Source organism: Zootoca vivipara, chromosome 13 (genome assembly GCF_963506605.1).
Source record: "Zootoca vivipara chromosome 13, rZooViv1.1, whole genome shotgun sequence".
Classification (NCBI taxonomy): Eukaryota; Metazoa; Chordata; class Lepidosauria; order Squamata; family Lacertidae; genus Zootoca; species Zootoca vivipara.
Window position 1 is genome coordinate 49,452,752 of NC_083288.1, and position 23,960 is coordinate 49,476,711.

The following is a 23,960-nucleotide window of genomic DNA, read 5'->3' on the forward strand; positions in this document are numbered from 1 at the left end:
AGTGTTCCTCCAGATACCTTTTGCTGTTCTGCTCTAGACTTGTGCTTTCATCCGAGCAAAGTTGGGGACACCAAACCATAATGCGCCATTTCCCAAATTTGATTACGAGTGCCTACTTCAATGGGCGAGGCCAGCATAGACTGAACTCTTCAGCGAAAATCAAAAGAACATGGGCCTCGTTCGGACCATCACATCACACTGGCTGCCCCCCCCCCCGGGTAATCGATTAGCCAACCCCCCCCTCCCGGGTAATCGATTAGCCAAACCTCATGACTGGCAATAAATGTGTATAAAACCTACTTGTGTTGGCGGGTGGATTTTTGTATCCTGTTCCTGGATTAGCCTGGCGGCAGAGTCTCATTGCCAAGCCCAAATCATTAAAAAAAAAAACCCTTCCTTTTGTTTTTGTTTACTACAGATTCCCGTTTCAAACTGTATCCCCCTTCTTCCTTATTTTACAGCAGGCAAAACCAAAAACATGCCATAGGGTGGAATTCAATTGCTGCTGCTTCATCAGGGCCGTCCACTAACAGGGGAAAAAAAGAGAGGTGATTTTTGCTGGTTCCTACTGGAGTGCATACCTTCCCGCTGTAGCGGTTCCTATTTATCTACTTGCATTTTGACATGCTTTCGAACTGCTAGGTTGGCAGGAGCTGGGACCAAGCAACGGGAGCTCACCCCGTCACAGGGATTTGAACCGCTGACCTCTGATCAGCAAGCCCTAGGCTCAGTGGTTTAACGACACGACAGCGCCACCTGGGTCCCATGGGAAGGTAAACGCCGTTTCCATGTGCTGCTCTGGTTTGCCAGAAGCGGCTTTGTCATGCTGGCCACATGAGCTGGAAGCTATACGCCGGCTCCCTCGGCCAATAATGCGAGATGAGCGCGCAACCCCAGAGTCGGTCACGACTGGACCTAATGGTCATGGGTCTCTTTACCTTTTACTGGAGTACATAGAGGTAACCTTTTTAAAAAAACACACACACAAAAACCAAAACACCTCAATTGGATCAAGTGTCTTTGCACTCAACAATGGGGCAACAGCTGGAATACGAAACCTTTAGACTTCCAACAGCTTGCTGCTACATCGCCAGCCCACCCATGAGGCAAGGTGAGGAAACTGCCTTGGACAGCAGGATCCACAGGGGCAGCAGATCTGCCTTCCAAGGAATGCATGGCCCACTGCTGCTGCAGTGATAGCAGTGAATAGGAGGCACTGCTGCTGCTTTCCTTCCACGCCTAGAGAGCAAATGGCGAGGGGTTGACATCTGGGGTATCCTGGGCTCTGCACAGAGGACCCCTTTCTCCCGCACAACAGACTTTGATTCCCATGCGAACCATCAGGTAAGGTTGATTTTATTCTCGCCCGCCGCTGTAGATCTTGACTCACCCATTCTTCCCTGCTGGTGGTGGGGGTAGGCCTATTGAGCCTTGCACCCAGTGCCAAAATGTCTCGAGACGGCCCGCTAACTAGACGAGCAAAGACTGACACACATTTGCACGCCATTTTCATGCCCTTGAAAAGCACGGAAAGGATTGCGTATATTTCTGTTTCCCCCAAAACATTTATTTCCCCACCCCCACCCCATAAAAAAAACAATTCCGGAAATTCTATGCTTCTTCCAGTCACTTAACGTGTGGTTACTTATAATATTGATTTTCTTTCAGCCAAGTTATGAGATTCCTTGCGCTGCCCCAGCGAGTGCAGAGGCCAGCCCTTTTCAAGACAGACAAGCAAGACAAAGAATAATAATTGGGCGTTCTCCACAGGACATTTATTGTACTATTTTTTTCCCCCTTCCAAATTTCAGGTATTTTTCACAGCATAGTCATTCCCGGTCATGTCCGTAACGAGTCCAACCCCTTTCCCGCATAACCCAGGCCTGCTGAGGAAGAGGGAGGAGGAGGGGGGAATGGGCAGCAAAGCAAAGGACCTTTCCTCACCCCCTTGTGCCCTGATCTACCCTACCCGTTAAAATACCCTTTCTACCTTTATATTGTTCCCTTTCCTCAGCAGAAGTTTTCTCCAACTTAAGAGGGCTGCATCCAGGGAGCTGGAGAGCAGCAGTGACACCTGCTGTCCAGCTGGAGAATTGCAGCCCCTTCTCTCTCAAATCATACCCTAGTACAGGCATCCCCAAACTTTGGCCCTCCAGATGTTTTGGACTACGATTCCCATCTTCCCCGACCACTGGTCCTGTTAGCTAGGGATCATGGGAGTTGTAGGCCAAAACATCTGGAGGGCCGCAGTTTGGGGATGCCTGCCCTAAAAGAAACACACCCTTTTCCACAGTATATATGGAAGACAGATGCGTCCAGGACCTCCATTATCCTCGCTGCTGTCTGTTCAAGGAGCAACCTCAAAAGTTTCCCCCTCCTCCAAGGGATAGCGCCCCCTCCCCCTTGGGCTCTCCTCTTCCCCAGCAGTTCACAATATCCGAGCATCCACCTAAGAGAATTGCCGGCAACTGTTTTCAACGGGGAGAAGGCGGCAGCCATCTAACCTCCTCGCTCCCTTCGTTTCCCTCCGTTGCAGGGAGCCAGGATATTAATCAGGTTTCTAAGCCTCCTCCCCCCCCACACGGTTCAAGTTCTGCCCCAACGCCCCGTTCTCACTAGCAGGACGCCCCTTGCCAAGTCCTCCCTCCGAACTGGCAGGGGGCACCCGACTCGCCAAGCTGCGATGGTGATTCCGTGGAAAAGCCAGCTCCTCTCCTAGTTCCCTCCTCTTGAAATTCCTTGGCCTTGAGAGAGAGAGAGCGATCCAGAACCTCTCCTAGTTCCCTCTTGAAATTCCTTGGCCTCGAGAGAGAGCAATCCGGAACACAGAGACGAGTGGATAAGGGATAATCTTTTAAAACAGTTGCCCCACCCCCTCTACTTGGGAGAAAGGGGAGGGGGGAAGAGGAGAGGGGAGGGGGAAGATGTACCAAAAAAATAATAAAAAAAGAGAGTCACACATCGCTGACATTATAAACAGGCCAAGAAATATGGCAGTTTGTGCTAAACAGGAATTCGGGGGGGGGGGGAGAGAGTTCACTCGTCACAATATCACGATTACGACATTTGCAAAGCGAAACTGGCTGATCTTGGGTGAGGATGGGGAAGTGGGGGCAGAGAGGAGGAGTTTCCCTCTCCCCCCCACAAAAAAAACAGCCTGTATTCAAGCCAGCCTCCTCCCTACTCAAATCTCTCCACACACACACACACACACACACACACACACACACACACACACACAACACAACACACACCCTTCCCTTGCTCGTAGTTCCATTCAGAAGTTGAGAGAGTAGACACAGAAAAACTATTTTGCTATAGCGCAAAACTGGCCCAAATAGAATTTCCCAAGCAGGGGGAAAGAAAGATATTTTCTTGCTCCGAAGTTTATTAATCAGCAACGCTCCCCCCCCCAATCCCCATATCACTTGATGTTGAATCTGCTAGTTATCTGTGCTTTCAACAAAACACACAAACACACTTCTGAAAGGAACTAAAGGCAGAACTCTCGCTTGCTTGTTACCCGGACACGAATGACGATACCCCAATTCCCGGCAAATAGGCAGTGATTGCAAGAAGAGGACGACTTGGGAGATATATTTTGGGGTGTGAGCAGCTATCCTGCTTCCCCTAGATAGCCTTGGCTCCCTTACCGGGCAGGTCTGGAATATACACGTTATATTACCTTGTATACTCGTATTTTTAATATTATTATTATCAAAAAAAAGAGAGGCAGTTTTCATTTAGGAGATCTATGGCAGGAAAATCATCCGCCTCTCCCTTAAGTGGCAGGAGGAGGCGAGGAGAAGGCTGTTGCAGGATTCCCAAAACAGAGCTGCTCCCTGCACCGGGGAAGGGGGGGGATTATAAGGTATAGTGTTGCTTACTTCGAAGACACAGCACACAGCACAACTCCAGGAATGTTACAGAAGATCACGAAGGGTAGAGGTTCTTCCCCGGCGGGGAAGGGGCTGAGATCAAAAGAGAGAGCAAGCAAAGGAATTCCCGACACCCTAACACACCACAATCTAGTCCAATGTCACAGCGGTTGCAGGAGGCAAAGGGTCACAATCCAGACCAAGGGAAGCTGGGCACTCATGGCATCCCACTTCCGACGAGGTGCCTTGATATCTTGGGACGTAAAAGATTGCAGGCAGGGAGATAAGATCCGCAACCCAAGATTGCTCCAACATTTGGATCCGGGTGACTTTTTTTTTGCATGGGGAGGAAGTGTGGTGGGCCAGGGTGCCTTAGGAGTTTCTGAGCCCAGCTAAGTCGGGAGAAGGGTTAAGGATCACGGAGAGTTATTGGTCCTTGAAGATTTTAGTTAAAAACCAAGACACTGAAAAAACACTGTCAGAGAGAGAGAAAGAGAGAAGTCGGGGGTTGGCAGGAGAAGAGGAAGGGGGAAAGATTCCATGACACATGGAAAGTCTAGTAATAAATCTACAAACAGACAAAATATATTATATTATATATATATATATATGTATAAATAACAAATCAGGCTATTTACAAGACACCCACACGCAATGCACACCCACACACACACACCGGAGGGGAGGAGGAGATTTGGGAGGGTGTAAGGGGCGTATGGAGGGAGGGGAGGCGGCTGGAAGATATGGCTGAGATCTAGAGGAGGGGGGATGCTTTGCCCCTCACGCTGCTCCCGGCCTTGCTCCTGGATGAGAAATGGCTCCATAAATTCCATTAAGTGCTGAAGTAAACTGCAAAAGGAGGAAGGGGAGAGGGGAAAGGACCGTTAATAACCTCAAGAGATTCAGCCACTCCCAAACTACATCACTCCAACTCAGCTGCTATGCACCAAAAATAAAATAAAATAAAAATCTGTGCAGCTAGGTGGGTCCAGGCAGCCAGGATGCGGTTGCTCAGGTAACCCACTGTGACCACCCCCAGAACACACACAGAGGGATGGGCATACCTGCCAAGTTGCTGTCAGAGAAATAAGGGACCGGGCCGGAAATAGCAGACCGGACGTAGCGCTGCCGCCATTTTGGAACTGGGCGGAGCATGCTCAGAAGTGACTTTTGATGCTGCTTTGCCCAGTTCCAAAATGGCCGCCGCGCCAGAAGTCGCACTGCAGCCATTTTGGAACTGGGCAGAGCAGCATCAAAAGTCACTTCTGAGCATGCTCCGCCCAGTTCCAAAATGGCCGCCACGCCAGAATAAATCGGGGGGGGGGGGGGACAAAAAAAATCCGTTTTTTCAGCTAGGAACAGCTGGAAAAACGGGGATTTCCCGGGGAAAACGGGAGACTTGGCAGCTATGGGGATGGGTGCTAACGCCTGCCAAGGGTGGTCCTTGACTAGAGGAAGAAGCCGATACGGCCAAGCCAAGTTCCCACTGCCATTCAAGTCTCCTCACCTCTCCCCACCCCCTGCCGGCATTTGTGTAACCCTTTCAAAGAGAGCGCCACATGCAGCTCCTTGTTGCAGCTCTTTTTCACAACCACCCTCTAAGGTAGGTCACTGTCTTGACCGTACCAGCTAAAGAGGTGCGTGGCTGCATCAGACCAAAGGCCCGGCCGGCCGGGTTCCTGGGATTCCTGCAGCAGCCAACCTCTGGAGACGTTACCACCGTCACAACCAGATTTACGAGCCATCCATTTGGGGGGGGGGGTGAGGCCACCCTTACAATTCAGGGACCACGAGGATAGGCAAAATGCCTGGGATCAAGAGTCTGCCTGAAAACCAAACTCCCTCAGCTCAACTTTTGCATTTGCCTCTCACAAGGGAGCTGAACTCTTCACATGCTCTTTCCTTTCCTTCCTGCTTTACTTGCTCCAGCACTGAACGCTGGGCATGGGGGAAAACGGGCACCAGCCTCGCTCTGGTGAAAGAGCTTGCTCTGTAGAGAACAGACTGGCAGCCCTGAGCCTTTTCTCAAAAGGGAAGCAGCAATGCTTTTTTTTTTAAAGACCAGAACATTTTTTCCCCTGTGGCTGTGCAACCCTGTCTGCCAGAGACGGGGGCCTGGACCCAGAACGAGCCCAACCGACTGTAAAGACAGACAACCCGTCCCACCCCGAAAATATGGCCTTCACTAGGAGGAGAAACTCACCGATGATAACGATCAAGATAATGGTGCATATCACCCCCAGGATTATCATCATCTGCAATTGGGAGAGAAGAAGGGGGGGGGGAAGCGAGAGCATGAGCTGGGAAAAGGTGCAATGAGATGCAACTGGTCTCTGGGAACAAGCAAGGGCAAGAGCAGCTTGAAGCCCACTCCCTGCCTATGGGGGCCTTGCAAGTTGCTGCAGGAGAAGAACTGAGAGCAATATTGTGGGAGGGGGTCTTTCTAGGACCATGGGGAAACTGTCAAGCTCCCTTCTTATTTTTTGCTGTTGTATGATGGTTGTTGTTTATGTGATCTTCTTGTATTTACAGGACTGAAATGTTGATTATTATTTTTTGTACGCTACCATAATTGCTATCATCTTGCTGCGCTATGTTATCTATCATGAAAATTGCTTTTGCACTGTTGGGTTTTCGGAATGCCTCCCTGTTTTCTTTGTTGTAGGCCGCTTTTTTGCAGAAAAGCGGCATACAAATAAAATGAACGAATGAATAAACGAAGCGAGTGAACAGGAGAAAGCCCTGCCGGGGACAGATCCTGCAGCTTAGCCCACTCGGAAGCGACACACTGCCCCACTCACTTCCCTTTCTCCAGTTTAGAAGATTCTTCCACGGGCAATCTGCACATATACTCAGAGGGCCAGTTCTTCACTCTTAAGTTTTATAAGTCTGAAGATTGAAAAACGGGTTCTTGGGGGCTGGGCAATACTGAGCCTTCTCATTCCCAGTTAAGACCTGCACGGCCATTTCGGCAATGCAGGGAAGGGCTTTTAGCAGCACATACGAAGGGCGCCATATGCGGGCTGCTCTTTCCGGGTTACCTTTAGATTCTTCCACCAGTACTTGCGCTTGAGCTTGGCTGCACTGGTTTCGAACTGGGAGGCGCCCGCCTGCAGAGCGTCGGCGCGGTCGTCCAGCTCCGAGAGCTTCTGATCCCTCTCGAGAACCTTGTCCACATTCACTCGCATGATGTCCACGACCTGGAGCAGGAAAAGGAAGAGAAGCAGTTATTACTACAGTATTCTGCATTTATTCAGATTTATATGCCGCTTTTTCCTCCCAGATGTGCAAGGTTCAGCACGTAGTTCTCCTCCTCACAACGACCCTGCGATGTCGTTGTTGTGACTGGCCGAATGGTCACCTTTCTCTGGGCGAGGCCACTTCATGGCCGACTGGGGATGCAAACCCTGTTATCTCCCAGGTCGCACTCTAACCATTACACCACACAGCTGCCAGTTACAGCTTCGCACTTCCTCCTGGAGACCACTGTAAACACGAGAGACCCACAAGCTTCTGCCGACCACAGGGAACTCTGCAGGGGGAGGGAGAACAGGCCAGTCCAATCTGCCCCCCCCACACCCCAATATCTCACACACAAGCAAAAGGTACAGGAGATGCCGTCTCACCGCAGCAAGCACTGCAGAAAAGGCCCAGAGCACATGGGCTGAAAAGCAGAGAGAGAAAATGGATGCAAGACGAAACCGTCCCCCCAACTCTCACCTTGGGGCAGCCATGCCATCCGGCTTCCTGAACTCTTCCCTTTCCCAGCTCAGCATTGCAAGGAAATTTTTACATGAATCTGAAACTCTCCATTTGTCAGACTCCAAGCTCCCATCAGCCAGGTCAGGGAAGAAAGGAGTTGCAAACCAGCATCATCTAGAGCAGGCATCCCCAAACTTCGGCCCTCCAGATGTTTTGGACTACAATTCCCATCTCCCCCAACCACTGGTCCTGTTAGCTAGGGATCATGGGAGTTGTAGGCCAAAACATCTGGAGGGCCACAGTTTGGGGATGCCTGACCGAGAGAGTTGCAGGTTCCTGACCCCTGCTTGTAAGAACCTGCTTTTTTCCTCTTCCCTCCCCATCGCATTTTCCTTCTGAGGGTAGAGAAGCAGCTGCACTTTGATTGAACTTTATAAGCTGCCTTGGGAGCCTTTTCCGCTTCAGAGTGGGGTGAAAATTGCTTTGGATAAACAGAATTATTCCCCTGGGCTTTTGCTTAAGTGACACCACGACTTTTGCAGAATTCTGCTGCTGGTTGAGGCCACCGCTGATTTCAGTCTTAAGTCTCATTGTTGTTTCATACTCTCCTATTGTAATCAGCCTAAAAGAGTAGACTGCTAACTGCTAATAAGGCCCGGCTGATGAGCACAGCCAAAATTTGCAACACAGGGTTGTATTTCATTTACAGAAATATTTCTGTCCCACCACACCACTAAACAGCATGATGGCGTATAATGCTAAAACCGTAAGATGCAGTTAAAAAAACAAAAATGCAGATAATCGTTAAGGAAATTGGCTGATCAAAATAAAAATCAAAGTACTACAAAGGCCTGTCAGCATTATCTAGTTATTATTTATCAACTGAATTATATCCCACACTTTTCAGGGGGGGGTGGCGTACATGGTTCTTCCCTGCTCCATTAATTGCCACAACAACCCCGTGAGGTAGGGTTAGGCAAACAGACTAGGACTGCCCCAAGGTCACCCAGTAAGTCTCATGGCCGAGTGGGGATTCGAACCCTGCTCTCCAAGGTCCAACATGCAAACCACGACACCACAGCGCCTCTCAACATGAACAAGTCATTCAAGAGAAAGCCAAAAGTTGCTTTAGTTCTGTTTAACCACTTTGAGGTTGAAATGACTTTAAGCGGTAAAATAAAATGAAATCAAGCGGCATATAAATTTTAGTTAGTAAACAAACAAAAACAGAGCATGCCTGCTGAATCTCTGCCAGGAGTGTGCTGCACACCATAAGACACTGGCACTAACTCCCCAATTTATTGTTAAGGCTGACTAGGCCTCTGAAATATGGGGAACATCATAGGTAAAGGTAAAGGGACCCCTGACCATTAGGTCCAGTGGTGACCGACTCTGGGGTTGCGCGCTCATCTCGCATTATTGGCCGAGGGAGCCGGCGTATAGCTTCCAGGTCATGTGGCCAGCATGGCAAAGCCGCTTCTGGCAAACCAGAGCAGCACATGGAAACGCCGTTTACCTTCCCACTGTAGCGATTCCTATTTATCTACTTGCATTTTGACGTGCTTTCGAACTGCTAGGTGGGCAGGAGCTGGGACCAAGCAACAGGAGCTCACCCCGTCACAGGGTTTCGAGCCGCTGACCTTCTGATCAGCAAGCCCTAGGCTCAGTGGTTTAACCACAGCGCCACCTGGGTCCCTAACAGCAGCCTATTTGGATGACCTCAGTGATTGACATAGGGCAGGGGTCAGCAAACCTTTTCAGCAGGGGGCCGGTCCACTGTCCCTCATACCTTGTGGGGGGGCAGACTATATTTTGGGGGAGGGAAATTAACAAATTCCTATGCCCCACAAATAACCCGAGATGCGTTTTAAATAAAAGGACACATTCTACTCATGTAAAAACACGCTGATTCCCGGAGCGTCCACAGGCCGGATTTAGAAGGCAATTAGGCCTTAGTTTGCCTACACAGGACCTGGGGTGTTACGGGTTCAGGCGATGGCTGCCTTGCTTTATACTTGTCCCTTGATCATATCACAAAGTAGTTGTGTTCTATGTTATAAATCAAGCACTGCCAGGAATTGTTTCTTTTTTGTTTTCCAGAGTATTTTCTGAGTACGTTTCCGGGCACAATTCAAAGTGTTGGTGCTGACCTTTAAAGCCCTAGACAGCCTCGACCCAGTATACCTAAACGGTCTTGGCCCAGTATACTCTCCACCCCCATCGTTCCCATCGTTCAGCCCGGACACTGAGGTCCAGCTCCAAGGGCCTTCTGGCGGTTCTCTCACTGCGAGAAGTAAAGCTACAGGGGGGACCAGGGAGAGGGCCTTCTCGGTGGTGGTGCCCATCCATTGAGATGCCAAGGAGAGAAACAACTACAGTGGTACCTCGGTTTAAGTACATAATTGGTTCTGGAAGTCCGTACTTAACCTGAAGCGAACTTTCCCATTGAAAGTAATGGAAAGTGGATTAATCCATTCCAGACGGGTCCGGGGAGTACTTAAACTGAAAGTACTCAAACCGAAGCGTACTTAAACCGAGGTATGACTGTATCTGGCTTTCCAATGAAAACAGCCCTGTATCCTTTCAATGTCTAGTGTTTCACTGCTGGAAGCCGCCCAGAGTGCCTGGGGAAACCAAGTCAGATGGATGAGATAGAAGTCATAAAATTAGTAGCAGCAGCAGCAGCGGCGGCAGTATTTCTTATTAATTAAAAAATTAGTGTGGCTGTTTTTTTATTGTGAAAGTGCGGCCCAGAGAAAAAAAGAGGTCTACAATGACTACCAGTAGTTTTCTGGGGTTTGGGGCAGAAATCTCTCCCAGTCCTACTGGAAAGTCCACCAGAGGCTGAACTGGGGAGTTTCTGCATGCAAAGCAAAGGTTTTATCACTGTACAGCCTGTGTGTTTGTGCTGTGTGGAGGTAGGCCTTTTATTCCATGCTCTCCTCCCACTCTAAGCAATTATGTGGGAGGAGTCACCTTGCAACCCCCACCCCTCCCCAATCCAACAGAGGTGGCAAGGAAAAGGCGACTTCTCTTCCCCAAAGCTGCCCAGCTCCACTCTCATCCTTGCCCACGCAACTGACCTCATCGACTTGAGCCTGAGTTTGCTGCAGCCTTCTGTTGCTGGTGAGGTTGGGGGGTGGGGGAGGAGGCCCACCCCCCTCTCCTCCGGCAGCGGGGGGCGCAGCAGCAGCGGGAGCCGACCTGCGGGCAAGAGAGAAAGCGAAAACTGCGGTTATCAACATTATCTTCATCTCCCCGCCCCGACTTCATCTCACATTAAAAAGTTGTAATTCCCAGCTGTCTTAGTAAGGACAGCTTACAACAGGCATCCCCAAACTTCGGCCCTCCAGATGCTTTGAACTACAATTCCCACCATCCCTGACCACTGGTCCTGTTAGCTAGGGATCATGGGAGTTGTAGGCCAAAAATCTGGAGGGCCGCAGTTTGGGGGTGCCTGGCTTACACCATTAAAAACAAAACATGGAGGACACAGCAAGGCAACTGAGCTCAAAGAACTGTGAAATGTAATTAATAGATTCAAGCCCAAAACATATACAGTGGTACCTTGGTTCTCAAATGCCTTGGAACGCAAACAACTTGGAACCCAAACCCGGCAAACCCGGAAGTGTGTGTTCCAGTTGCAAACTTCTTTTAGCACGTTTTGAGTGTTACTCTTCCAATTTGAGTGCCACACTTCCATTTTGAGTGTTACTCTGAGGTCTGTCTGTTTTTGCTGTTCATTTTGCCTTTTTGTTTTGTTTTTGTGACTGTGTAGAACCCAGTTCAGCTACTGATTGATTGTGTGACCGCAGTACATTGTTTATTGCTTTCATTTTATGAATCCATGATCTCGTTAGATAGTAAAATCCATGTTAAATTCCAGTTTTAGGGGTTGTTCTTTAAAGTCTGTAACGGATTAATCCATTTTGAATTACTTTCTATGGGAAAGCGTGCCTTGGTTTTGGAACGCTTTGGTTTTGGAACGGACTTCTAGAACGGATTAAGTTTGAGAACCAAGGTACCACTGTATAAAAGAAAGACCATGCAATGAAGGAGTGGCCTGAAACCCACTGGCCTGAAGGTCAGATTCAGTCTTCACATTTGGCCCACCACAAATCCTGCCTCACACAGCCATAATTAGGCTTGCCACCTGAACTGCAACACATGGGGTATTTTAGAAGGGGGTGTCACAGTGAAGAGGGGTTAGCACTCCATGTAGCCCCATGCCACAATTAGGCTTGGGGGGGGGAGCCTTTATGAGGTTTTGTGATGCATGGGGGCAGGCCTGGGGTATTTTTTGAGAGGTGGCGCTCCATACAAGGCCGTATGTAAATCAAGTAATAAACATCCATTAAACGCTGATCGCAGGTTATAAGCAAAGAGGCATTTCGCCCTCACAAGGAAAAGCCTCTTCAAAAGTGGTTCTGGGTCCAACCCCAGACAGTCAACCTGTAAAAACAAAAGCATCCCACCTAAAAAGCATTGTGGGGGCATTAGGTGAGCAAATATTTAAGAGGCATAGCCTTCTCCGTGGTGGCTCTACAGCCCTGGGATACCCTCTTGGCGGATACGCATCTGTCTTGTGGACAGAAACTGAAAGCATCCTTTTGAAGATGCAGACACTGAAATGATATTTGCAACTTGCTTTTCTGTTTTTAACTTAAATCCGAGTGCTGCTTTTAGACTCTGCTGTTTAAAATCCATATTATATATTGATTTTTATGTATACGAGTTTCTGTTAGCCTTCATTGCATCATCTAACTCATGGATAAGCAAACTAAGGCCCGGGGGGTCAGATATGGCCCAATCACCTTCTCAATCTGGCCCACGGGTGGTCCGGGAACCAGCGTGTTTTTACATGAGTATAATGTGTCCTTTTATTTAAAATGCATCTTTGGGTTATTTGTGGGGCATAGGAATTCATTCATTCCCCCCAAATATATATATATATATATAGTCCACCCCCCCCACAAGGTCTGAGGGACAGTGGACCGGCCCCCTGTTGAAAAAGTTTGCCGCCCCCTGATCCAACTGGTATCCGTTCTCAGTTCCCTACAAGAAACAAAAATAAACGAACAAAACAAAAGAACAATGCCACCAGCCTTGCATTTAAGTTCCCCAAAGTGATGACATAAAGTAGTAGCAGCCATCAAAACATTTAGGAACCCGTCTTCCTACATAATTGTGTTACGTCAGTTGTCATTACATTGATGGCCCAGAAAAAACTAAAAACAAAACAAACAAAAACACTTGCTGTGTGCAAACTCATACTTGCCACAGGCAACTTGATATATACAGTGGTACCTTGGTTTATGAACTTAATCCGTTCTGGAAGTCCATTCTTAAACCAAAGCGTTCTTAAACCAAGACGTGCTTTCCCATAGCAGCAGGGGACTCAATTTACACTCAACAGGAAGCGGAACATGTTATTATTCCAAGGCAAAGTTCACAAACCCAAACACCTACTTCCAGGTTTGTAGCGTTCTTAATGCAAGTTGTTCATAAACTAAGCTGTTCTTAAACCAAGGTACCACTGTACAGGAATTACCCTCACCCCTCAATTGCTCAAAAGGGCTTTATCTCTCTATCTTTATCTCTCTATCTTCAGGAGATTCCTAACTATCTTTTGCAACAAATATGGTCAGCCCTATCAATAATGGCAACGGAATTTGATTGTCCGTGGCTACAGAGTTTTTTGAAAATCAGCCCCAGAGCTTGCAAGTCCTGACAGCACACAGACACAGACACCTGGCTGAAGCACCTGCCCAAATGGGAGACACACCTTGAGTTCCAGAGTGAGGAATGGGTGGGATGCAAATGGAATAAACTAAAATAAACACCCATATTGTTGGTGTGCGTCAAACACCTCTTAACGTCTGCCAGAATGATAATTTGTCAAAATGGGTGGGTGCGGGGAGACAGTACACCATCATTGAGAGAGAGAATGTAAAACTGATACGGTAGTATACATCAGGCACCCCAAACTTCTGCCCTCCAGATGTTTTGGATTACAGTTCCCATCATCCCTGACCACTGGTCCTGTTAGCTAGGGATCATGGGAGTTGTAGGCCAAAACATCTGGAGGGCCGCAGTTTGGGGGTGCCTGGTATACATCATGGGTAGGCAAACTAAGGCCCGGGGCCCGGATCTGGCCCAATCGCCTTCTAAATCCAGCCTGCGGACGGACTGGGAATCAGCGTGTTTTTACATGAGTAGAATGTGTCCTTTTGCTTAAAATGCATATCTGGGTGATTTGTGGGGCATAGGAATTCGTTCATTCTCCCCCCCCCAAAAAAAATAGTCTGGCACCCCACAAGGTCTGGGGGACAGTGGACTGGCCCCCTGCTGAAAAAGTTTGCTGACCCCTGGTATATATGGTTATGCTTACATATATGGTGAGAGAAACAGAGAGGGCAGGCGACAAGTCAAAGCCTCTATCAAGAAATATTGAGTCTTTCTATACTGCACTCAAGTCACAAGGTAGAGGATAATGAAAACCCATTTGTGTTTCTTGCAACCCTGTGATGTTAATTTATTATGTCCTGTTTCATTATGGAAATTTGTTCCTTTATGTTTAGTTCTGGAGATCTCTTTCTAGCTTTATTTGGCACCTGTTATTACACTTTGCTATGTTATAAGTAAATATATGTAAATAATATATGAATAAATAAACACCTATTTAACCCCATAGCTTCCCAAGTGCCCAGCACAAACCTACCTTCCCTATCAGAGGTTTTGTTTACATGCCACAAAAACTGAACAATCTAAAATAAAGAAGGTAACTTGCAATGCAAGCCCCCCCCCCCAAGACTACCCTTTTTAAAACAAGAAAGCAGCTCCTGGCCCCCGCCAGAAAAAAAGAATATCTGCTGGGCATGGGGGAGGTCTGCACTTTAAAAACTCTGGTGGGTTTAAGATAAAAGGCTATAATTAGAGGGGGATTAAGAGCAAGGACACTAAATTTAATCCCTGGAAAGGGAGACCTGGACACCCTTCATATCAAGCTTTTACAACGAAGCAGCCCCGGGCAGCACAAAATCCTACAGACCACAGGACCCTGATTTTCAAACTAAGAATGAAATCGTCTCATTCCCATGGAACAGATGCTTGTACACCGCACCCATATCAGAACAGCTTAGGCAAAACACCTAAAATTCCTGAAACACCCATGTTTTCTGGGTACTTTCCCCAGCTTTGATTGGCACCCATAGAAACAAAGGCTTGGGTTTCTTCCCCCCCCCCCCAGGTCTACGCTCAGGACCCCTGGTTTGCACCAACTGGGTCTCATTTTCAAAACAATTAAAATGAAAGACGGGCAATTTCAATGGTGAGGAAAGGGACCTGCAATTCCCTGACAGACAGACAGGCACGCGCGCGCTCACACACATTCCCAAGTGCCTTCTATTTTCAGACAGTGACGCCACACCACCGAAACAATGGCAAGTAAAGGGCTGGGATCCATCCCTCAAGGGGGATGGGGAGAAGGCTAGAGAAACAAAACCAGCAAGTGCTACAGAGAATGACACAGAACAAAAATGAGTTACCAGATCTGATTTGGTTCCCCCCCCTTCCTTTTTTTTTAAAGAGAGAGAGAGAGAGAGAAATCCCAGGCCATTGGAGACCATGTTGAGGACAGAAATCACGGTTATGTAAAAGGGTCTTGGGAGGGTGTGCGCAGGGGCCCAGAAATTCAGTGCTCCCCACAAACCTTTGTCTTTATGGGTTTGCTAACCCACGGAGCAAGTTGAGATGAGCTTCTAAGGCTGCATTCCCCAACTCAGCGCTCTCCAGATGCTGTAGACCAGTGATGGCCAAACTTGGCCCTCCAGCTGTTTTGGGACGACAGTTCCCATCACCCCTGACCACTGGGTCCTTGTTAGCTAGGGATGATGGGAGTTGTAGCCCCAAAACAGCTGGAGGGCCAAGTTTGGCCATTACTGCGTAGACTAGCGCTTGCCATCACCCCAGACACTGGCCACACTGGCTGATGGGAGTTGTAGTCCATAGCAGCTGGAGAGCACCCTTGGTTGGCTGTATGAAGGCTTCGTTCTGATTAAGTGATGTAACTGGGACCTCTTACGTCGCAGAATGACTCCTCCATCCCCCTTCCCTCAAAAAAAAAAAAAAAACCTGCACATTGAGATGTAGCACATCCCATACCCTTTTAAAATGTGGCACTTTGGGGGGGGGGTTATTATTCGGTTATTGCTTTTATTTTTTATCTTATATACTGTACTGTGATCTTTTTATGTGACACCTCCGGGCAAAGGGCAGTATATAAATTCAATAAATTAAATAAAATAAAATAAATAAAGGAAAGAAGAGGCTCACAGTAGCACCCTTTCCACTTGCACATTACCTTTACTATATGCAAGGAACTTTCCCCACGGGCGAGTCACGTGAAATGCTCCCGCCCTCAACCCTGAACAGTCCGAAATGGTACAGCCCGGGTGTAGGGCTGGCTAAATCTCGGAAGCTGTCAAGGAGCCAGGCATGACTGGCAGGAGAATAAATGATGCAAAATAAGCTAATGTATGGCTCATATATTAAGCACGTACACACAGCTCCAAGGGCTACGAGGCAGAGCGACAATGCTTTGTCCCCATGGTTGGAGAAAGTAAATGCTTCTGAATATCAGGAAGGGAGAGCGTTCCTGTGCTCAGGTCCTGCCTGGCCACTGTGAGAACAGGATGTTGGACTAGATGGGCCATCATTGGCCTGATCCAGCAGAACACTTCTTATGTTCTTAGGCCAATTAAGAAATTTCTTCCTTTTGTCTTTTCCCCTGTTGCATTTTGAAGAACACCAGTCCTTACCTTCCAAGTCCCGGACTGCAGAATCCGGGACCAGCAGCCCTGTGACACCGGAAGTTGCGTCGACGCAACTTCCGGTGTCGCTTTGCCCTTCTATGGGCACCAAAAATGGCCGCCGGCGGCTTCGAAAGTCGCCTGTACGCATGTCAGGAAGTGCGTCGACGCAACTTCCGGTGTCGCTCTGCCCATCTATGGGCACCAAAATGGCCGCCGACGACACCAGAAGTCACATCTATGCACTTCCGGACATGCGTACAAGTGACTTTTGAAGCCAGCGGCGGCCATTTTTGGTGCCCATAAAAGGGCAAATCGGAAAGAAAAAAATGGCCGCCGGCAGGAGAAAATAACGGAGAAAAACAGGAGACGAAGTGATACGGGGGACCACCGGGGAAAGGTAAGTAAAAACGGGGGTTTCCCGAGGGAAATGGGGTACTTGGCAGCTATGCCAGTCCCTGCCCGACATGTCGAGGACAGAGATATATGTAGAACCAGTTTCCTTTCGTTTCTCTCACTCACATGCTATTCTTCTTTTTATATTTAAAAAAAGAGAAAAAGAAGCAACGTTAAACCCCAGAAAGAAGGCAAGATTTATGATAAATGCAGTAGCTAACGGCTTTAACATCTCTCACGATAATGAGGTCAGGGGTGGTCCATGGACAGAAGGGGAAGCAAATCAGTTATGTGCAGGAGATTTTGACCGAGATGCTAAGTAACCATCAAACCACTTCCAGCTCAGAGCAGCACACCTTGTTATTTCTGGAACCAGCACAAAACAAAACAAAACAAAACAAAACACAAGAACGAAAAGGAATGATGGGAGAAAGCACCACCCCTCTGACTGTTAAGGGAAGCACTGGCTACTGGAAGACCCCCCCCCCAAAAAAGTAATGCATTTCCATCCTGCTTTTCCCTCCATGGAGCTCAAGGTGGCATGAATGGTTCTCCCCTTCTTCAATCCCCTCAGCAACCCTGCGAGGTAGGTTAGGCTGAATGGGGATTTGAAGCCTGCTCTCCCAGTCCACCACACTTGGGGCAGGTTGTAGGTGTCCAGCCCAGATAAAGCTCAAAATCTGAGCAACTGCAGTACAGGTTGCAAAAGTTACCACCTCCCAGTTCAAAGAGAGGGAGGTACCTTCAAGCCTGGCATGTGAGTTTGACTTCATTTTTTCTTTTCTCCAGCTCAGCTAGCTGCATGGCAATTTCTCTGTTTGAGGAGAGGGAGGAACTGCGCAGTTCAAGTTACCAGTCCTCAGGACCAGGAAGGGAATGCAAGAAACATTCACTCCGGAAGGGATATATCAACACCCTCCCGGACCTGCTTCTTCCAAAAAGCCATTAAAGGCACTTCAGAAAATGGACAGAGCACTCTGGGCATTAAGGATTTGAATTTTATCAACAAAACCCCAGGTTTTAAAGTGCTGGTATACATACGGTACATAAAGTGCTGGTATACATACGGTACATACATACATGCTGGTCTCTATCCCCTTCCTCATCCCATTATTGTGCAGGGCTCAAGACAGCAAAAATAAAATATTCACTACTACCAGCTAGTTAGAATTCCAAGTGCAGATAGCATTGCACAGGATATAAAATTAATAAGGGTACTCTTATAACACACACTTAAAATCAAATGTTGGGCTGAGAAAAATCCAGGAAGAGCCGTATAGCTCAATGTGTTTGAGCATGTGCTTCGCATGCGAAAAGTTCCAGGTTTAATCCTCAGCTTCTCTAGGGGGATAAGGCTATATGAATTCCTGGAGAGCTGCTGCAAATCAGTGTGGTCTATATGAAGCTAGGTGGACCAACTTTCTGACTCAGTATAAAGCGTCTTCTTGAGTTTCTGTCTTCCACCTGCTTTGGAAAGCCCCAGGGGGTTCTCCCCAATTCAAAGAACCGGGTAGAAAGAGAGAACCTGGAGCTGGCTGCTGCCAGTCAGAGCCGACAGAACTGGGCTGGAAGAATGAAAGGCCTGCGGTCAGTATGAGGCGGCAACTTCCCTAGGACACACTGAGGGGATCTCAGCAGCCGCCTCGCCTCAGGAAACAGGAAACGTGCAGAACTGCAAAGATCCTCCAAAAAACAAACCCTTTAAAAACCTACTTGGCGATAATAAACCAGCCAGGAATTCATCCTCCAATCAAAAGACGCACGTACCAAGGTAATTTAAATAATTTCTACATCAGATAAAGGACAGGCTTATCGCGCGGAGGCAATTGCACATCCAAAGTCCACCTTTGTTATGCCAAGTCATTTGGTAAATTACAAGGGTGAAGGTTCAAGGGTCAGGGTCCCATAGGGGGCTTATAAATGGGCAGCGGGGAGGGGGGGCATTACAGGTGTGTAAAGGTGGAGGGACGGATGCGACTGCCTTTGGAAACCCAGGGATTTACATCACAGAGTGGCCACGCCTACTTTTGCCTCTGGCCCCACACACCACTCCCATGTGGCCCCCCAGGAGGGAATGTGGCCCTTGAGCTGGGAGGGCCCCCCCCCCCCGTAGCTGTGACAAAAGCTCTCATGAGAGAAGACTTATCTCGGTGGGGCTGGTGGGTGTTACCCTATCTGCAAGGCCAAAACATGACTTCACACCAGATAAGGAGGTGACTTGAATCATCTTCTGACCATCCCTTTGTTTTAAAGGCACAAAGCATGTACTTGTTGTATCAGCTGCTCAGAACAAAAGGTTTTGTTTGTTCTCTAGTAGGCAAGGCCTCTTTTCTTTAAAAAAAAAAACCCTTCAATTTCCCCCCCTTCAGTCAAGCCATCTGCTGAGGTTCCATGCGGCTAAAGGCACATCTTGACAGGCTGGGGAAGATCGATCGATCAATCGATCGATTCATTTCCATATAACGTGACACAAATCAGCCACGGATGATCCTCACGATTTAGGGAAGCCCACACCTGCTCCCTGCCTCAGGCTAACAAAAGACGAGCACAGGCAAGGCAAGGCAAGGCAAGGCAAGGCTGTAAAACATTCCTGTGGTCTAGTAACTTGGTCAGGCTGCTAACATCAGGGGAGGCGAGAAAAAATGAAGGGTGCAAGATGCAATGGATACCGAAAATTATTTGCACATCCTGGGAAAGCCGCAGGGGGCGTTACCCCCCCCCTCCGTCTCCTTTACAAAACCCACCTTCCAAATTATGGACTGCCAGAACAAAAAGGCAGTTTCAAGAAAAGAGGGGTGGGAGAAGAGATCCATTCATTGAAAGTAGGGGAGGGGGAGATTGAAGGGCAAAGTGAGGGAGGGTATTTGATCACAGCACTAGGCCCCTCCTCTCTTTGATTCAACCCAACCACACACCCTCAAGAAGAGACCCCAGGGGGATTTACAGACCGCTCCTAGGATGGGGATGTGTTTCCGGTTCAGAATCACAGTACTGTAGAACTGGAAGGGGCCATGAGGGTCATCAAGTCCAACCCCCTGCAAATGGAGGAATCATTTGCCCCATGTGGGGCTCGAACCCACAACCCTGACTTTAGTGTGAACACTCTCAAGTCACTCGGACCCATTAAGGGTTTTTGTCGTTATTTGGCGGGGGTGTTAACCACAATTGGTTCTGGTACAAGGATAAACTTTTTAAGTACTCAGACCTTTTAGAGCAAGAACTGGGATAATCGGTATCTCCATGTCTCTCCCTGCCCTTCTAAAAAGAGGGGAATTATTATCTAAGCAGAGGAGGCTAAGAAGAAATTAAAAAGGCGAACAGAGAAGAAAGTTTGCACAATTACATATGCCAGTTCATTGGAGGAGAGAATGCTAAATGGTGTGTCCCCTCACCCAAATCCGTTATTTGATTTGGGTGCACAGACCCTCAGAGTCCCTTTCCAGCGCTACAATTCTATGATTATATGACTACAACTCCCATCATCCCCTGACAGTTTAGTCAAAGATGATGGCAGTTGTGGTCCCACAACATCTGAGGGCACCCTCCCCTAAGTTTAAGAAGGTTGCTTTAAGGCGGGGGTTCCCAAACTTGGGTCTCCAGCTGTTTTTCTCAGACTACAATTCCCATCATCCCTGACCACTGGTCTCGCTGACTAGGGATGATGGGAGTTGTAGTCCAAAAAAACAGCTAGAGACCCAAATTTGGGAAACACTGTTTTAAGGTATACAGAGGAGATGGAGGGAATGGTGATAATACTGCTGGAAATGAGTTACGTGCATTAATATATATAGAGAGAGAGAGAATATGTTGTTGTACGAGTGTTATGAAGAACTGGCTAATTAGTTTCTTTCATATATAAACCTTTGATATATTTTAAATTCACATGCTGGACACATGATGCTACTGAGCTATCATCTGATTAAGTACACAAGTCAGGTCTGTAGGCCCATTTTAAAAAAACCCCACTGAAGACTGGAGTAAGCTCACATCAAAATATGTGGCTCATCAGTGGGATATTGGTGGATTTTTGTGGATAAAATATCTCTGTAGCTCTACACAGCATAAGCTTTATTAATACTCAGGCAGAAAAAAGTACGCATAGTCAAACACAGCTGTGGGGGGGAGGGAGGAACGATGTAAGTTTATAATTTTTGCACCGGCTGATTTTTATTATTTTAAATCTCATTACAAAATCATCATCTGCTAATTTAGCAGCTGTTCTCTCTGTGTTTGAGCTCACAATATTCCCAGAAGGGGGCAGGGTGAAAATGGAGGACTTTTCTCCACAAGGCACGGAAGCGCCACTTGGAACCTCAGAATGTTATTACAATTATTACGGTATTATGTGTTAAATCTGCATACAGCCCTCCCACCCGTAGATTTCAGGGCGGCTCACAACACAGAGAGGAGTGTTCCATCATAGCCCAGCAGTGCAAGCCATCCCTTCAGGAGCAAAATCCCCAGATTTCACCACCAAAATGCCTGCCCCCCCTCCTTTGAATTCTTCAGCTCAGAACGAACTCTAGACCATCTGTGTGCATGCAGAGTGCAGCTCCCTTGTCAACCAAGCATGCCTAAAGCATTTCTGCAGCTGACTCAAAAGCATCTTGCCCTCCCATCACCCTCTATTTTTAAAGAAATTTGCCAGAAAATATCTCCCGGTCTCATTGCACATCTGTTCCTGCCTGCCATCCTGTCACCCCTTCAACACCTCTCAATTCTTGGACATGCACACCACCGTAGCCCCCAAAATATACCCACAACAAATGCCATATATATATTCCTTTCCCCTCACCTTCCAACTTCCAATCCCTCCACACCTTGTTCTCTCTCCCTTGAACCTGCCTGTTTTTCTCAATTACGCACGTACATTTCCTGTCCATAACACACAGACCCAACTCTAAATCTTACCTCCCAAATCCATCTCCTCCACAATGTCATCCCCCTGTCCCTGTTCCCACCCCCCTTTCAGAGCTTAGGAAGCGTTTTTGGGAAAGACAACACAAAATTCGTGAAGGATCTACATCCTCCAGAAAGAAAAAAACAGAAAATCTTCATATTGGGGGGGGTGGTCTCTACGACTGCTTTCTATGGTGCACAAAGGGAGCCCACACCACAAAGATGTCAATCTCAGCAATGAAAGGAAGCTGAGGTTTTTGCAGAATAAAGGGGGGGCATTCCACTCTCGCCCTCCTGCCACCACAAAAGAGGAACAAACAGCAAAGGTTGAATGAAAATAAAGGAAGTGACAACTGCCTGGGAAAAAAGGGTATTTTTAGCGTCATCTGTCTGCCTGCTTGCGTTTGCAAAATCTAAAAATACTCAAAAGGGTGAATATGGGAGGGGTGGCAGGTCTTAAACGTGCCCCCTTCCGCATCCCCATTATTTCAGACGTGGTATGGGGCTGTATCTGGTGCCTTACTGAAGAGGAAAAATGGAAAGTGGGGGCACTGAACACATATATCTGGTCAGATGATGCTTTCAGAACACCCCCACCCCCCTCTGTCGATTTCAACCACCAGAGCATTTGGCATCCACTGGCGTTTGTGGGGAGGGGGGATCTCTAGGTACCCACCGCCACCATATACCTTACACCTGTAACCCCCGGGGGGGGGGGGAGATCCTGATTCGTTAATATTTTACACTGACACAGCAATCAGTTAATCCGCCTCCAGGTATGCTAATGGAGGAGAGAAAAAAGGGGGGAGGAAGCAGGCACTCCCATTTTTTTTAAAAAAAAAACCAGTACTGTAGAAACATTATATGCATGCAGATTTTTTAAAAATGTATTTAATGCTAGCTTTATTCTGCAAAATATATTTTAAAAGGAGGAAGAGGGAAGAGGCAATTCTCCATCAAAGCAGGCAGAGATTAAATGGATGGGGACAAGATTAAAGCGAAATGTTCGACTATTTATTAAAATCACCTTCCCTAGATCAAGACGATTTCGAGGGGGAAAGAGGAAACGGGGCTCTCATATAGGTCCTCCCCAAGGAAGGAAGGGTCATACACGATGACCTCATTTATATCTCGCAATCTTAGGGGGAAATGCAACAGCACAAGTTGTTTATTTCTCTCCTTGCCTATTTTAGGGGGGCTTCCGCCCCCACCGACTCCACGATTGAAGGGGGGGGGATGAAATGAGAGATGCAACATTGCAACCAGTTGATCCCTTTGCCTACGGAAAGATACGAGGCTTGGAGAGGAGGGAAGGAGGGAAGCTTGACGGTGGCGGGAGAGGCACCCCCCGGCCATCTCTTTCAAGGTGGAGGAAGGCTCATTGCCCCCACCCCGCTCGATCTCTTCCAGCCGCCTCACGTCCTTGCCCTGATCCCCCCCTCCTTCCCGAGATCGCCTTAGGCTGATGTGTGGGTGGGCGAAGAGAGACACAAACGGAAAGGATAACATGCTTTTGCGTGGGGGAGGGGGCAGCGCAACATTTCTACATTCATTTCACCATTTCGCTCCCTTCACCCAGTCCAACGCCCTAAAAACCTGGTTGTTTTGCAAAGGACGGTGGCCAAGCCCTTCGCCGCCGCCTTCTTCTCCCCCTCCCCCAAATGGGGGTCCAAAGCTAATGCACGAACACTAATGCAAGCCGGGGGTCATTGCACGCCACCGATCTCGGCGTAATGACCCCTAAGCACCGAAAACGGAGGCAAAACCACCCGCGGGGGTCCATTGCGTGGGCGGCTCTGAGCCGCCTTCCCTCCCTCGCGCCGGCGAGCAAACGTCAAAACCCTCTTTTTTCACATGCACCCGTTTCTATGCACCCTGAAGACCATTGCTCGCCCCCCGGCGCTTTGCAATCGGGCGCTACTCACATCTCCGGGGATGCTGGTCGAGGCAGTTGCGGGGCTCGGAACGGGGCTGGCGGTCGCCGCGGCGGCACCTGCTGCTGGGCTCGCGCTCAGTGAATGGTGCGGGACCGCTTCGGCTGAGTCGGGAAGATGGCGGCCGAGCTGCTGGCATCCGGGAACTTCAGAGAAGGGAGCAGGATTGAGGAGGAGGGGGAGGATGAATGGCACTGGGAAAGGGAGGGGCGGGGCGCAGGGAGGGGGAGGGGGAGCAGCTGCGCGGCCGCCATGTTGACTTGCCTCCTTTCCCGCACAGCAGGCCTTTGAATGTGTCTCGCTTATCCTTCTTCCCCGCCATTGATGACCAGGGAATTGGG

At 48.4% G+C, this 23,960-nt stretch overlaps 1 protein-coding gene across 1 annotated transcript; it reads right to left on the bottom strand.

Moving 5' to 3' along the window:
- Positions 1-1,203: 1,203 nt before the first annotated feature.
- On the bottom strand, positions 1,204-23,765 carry VAMP2 (vesicle associated membrane protein 2). Its single transcript, XM_035134476.2, has 5 exons — positions 23,611-23,765; positions 10,664-10,784; positions 6,920-7,078; positions 6,082-6,133; positions 1,204-4,727 (listed from the first exon to the last, which is right to left on the bottom strand). Coding segments are annotated over exons 1-5 (351 nt in total). The 5' UTR covers positions 23,613-23,765; the 3' UTR covers positions 1,204-4,710.
- Positions 23,766-23,960: the final 195 nt, after the last annotated feature.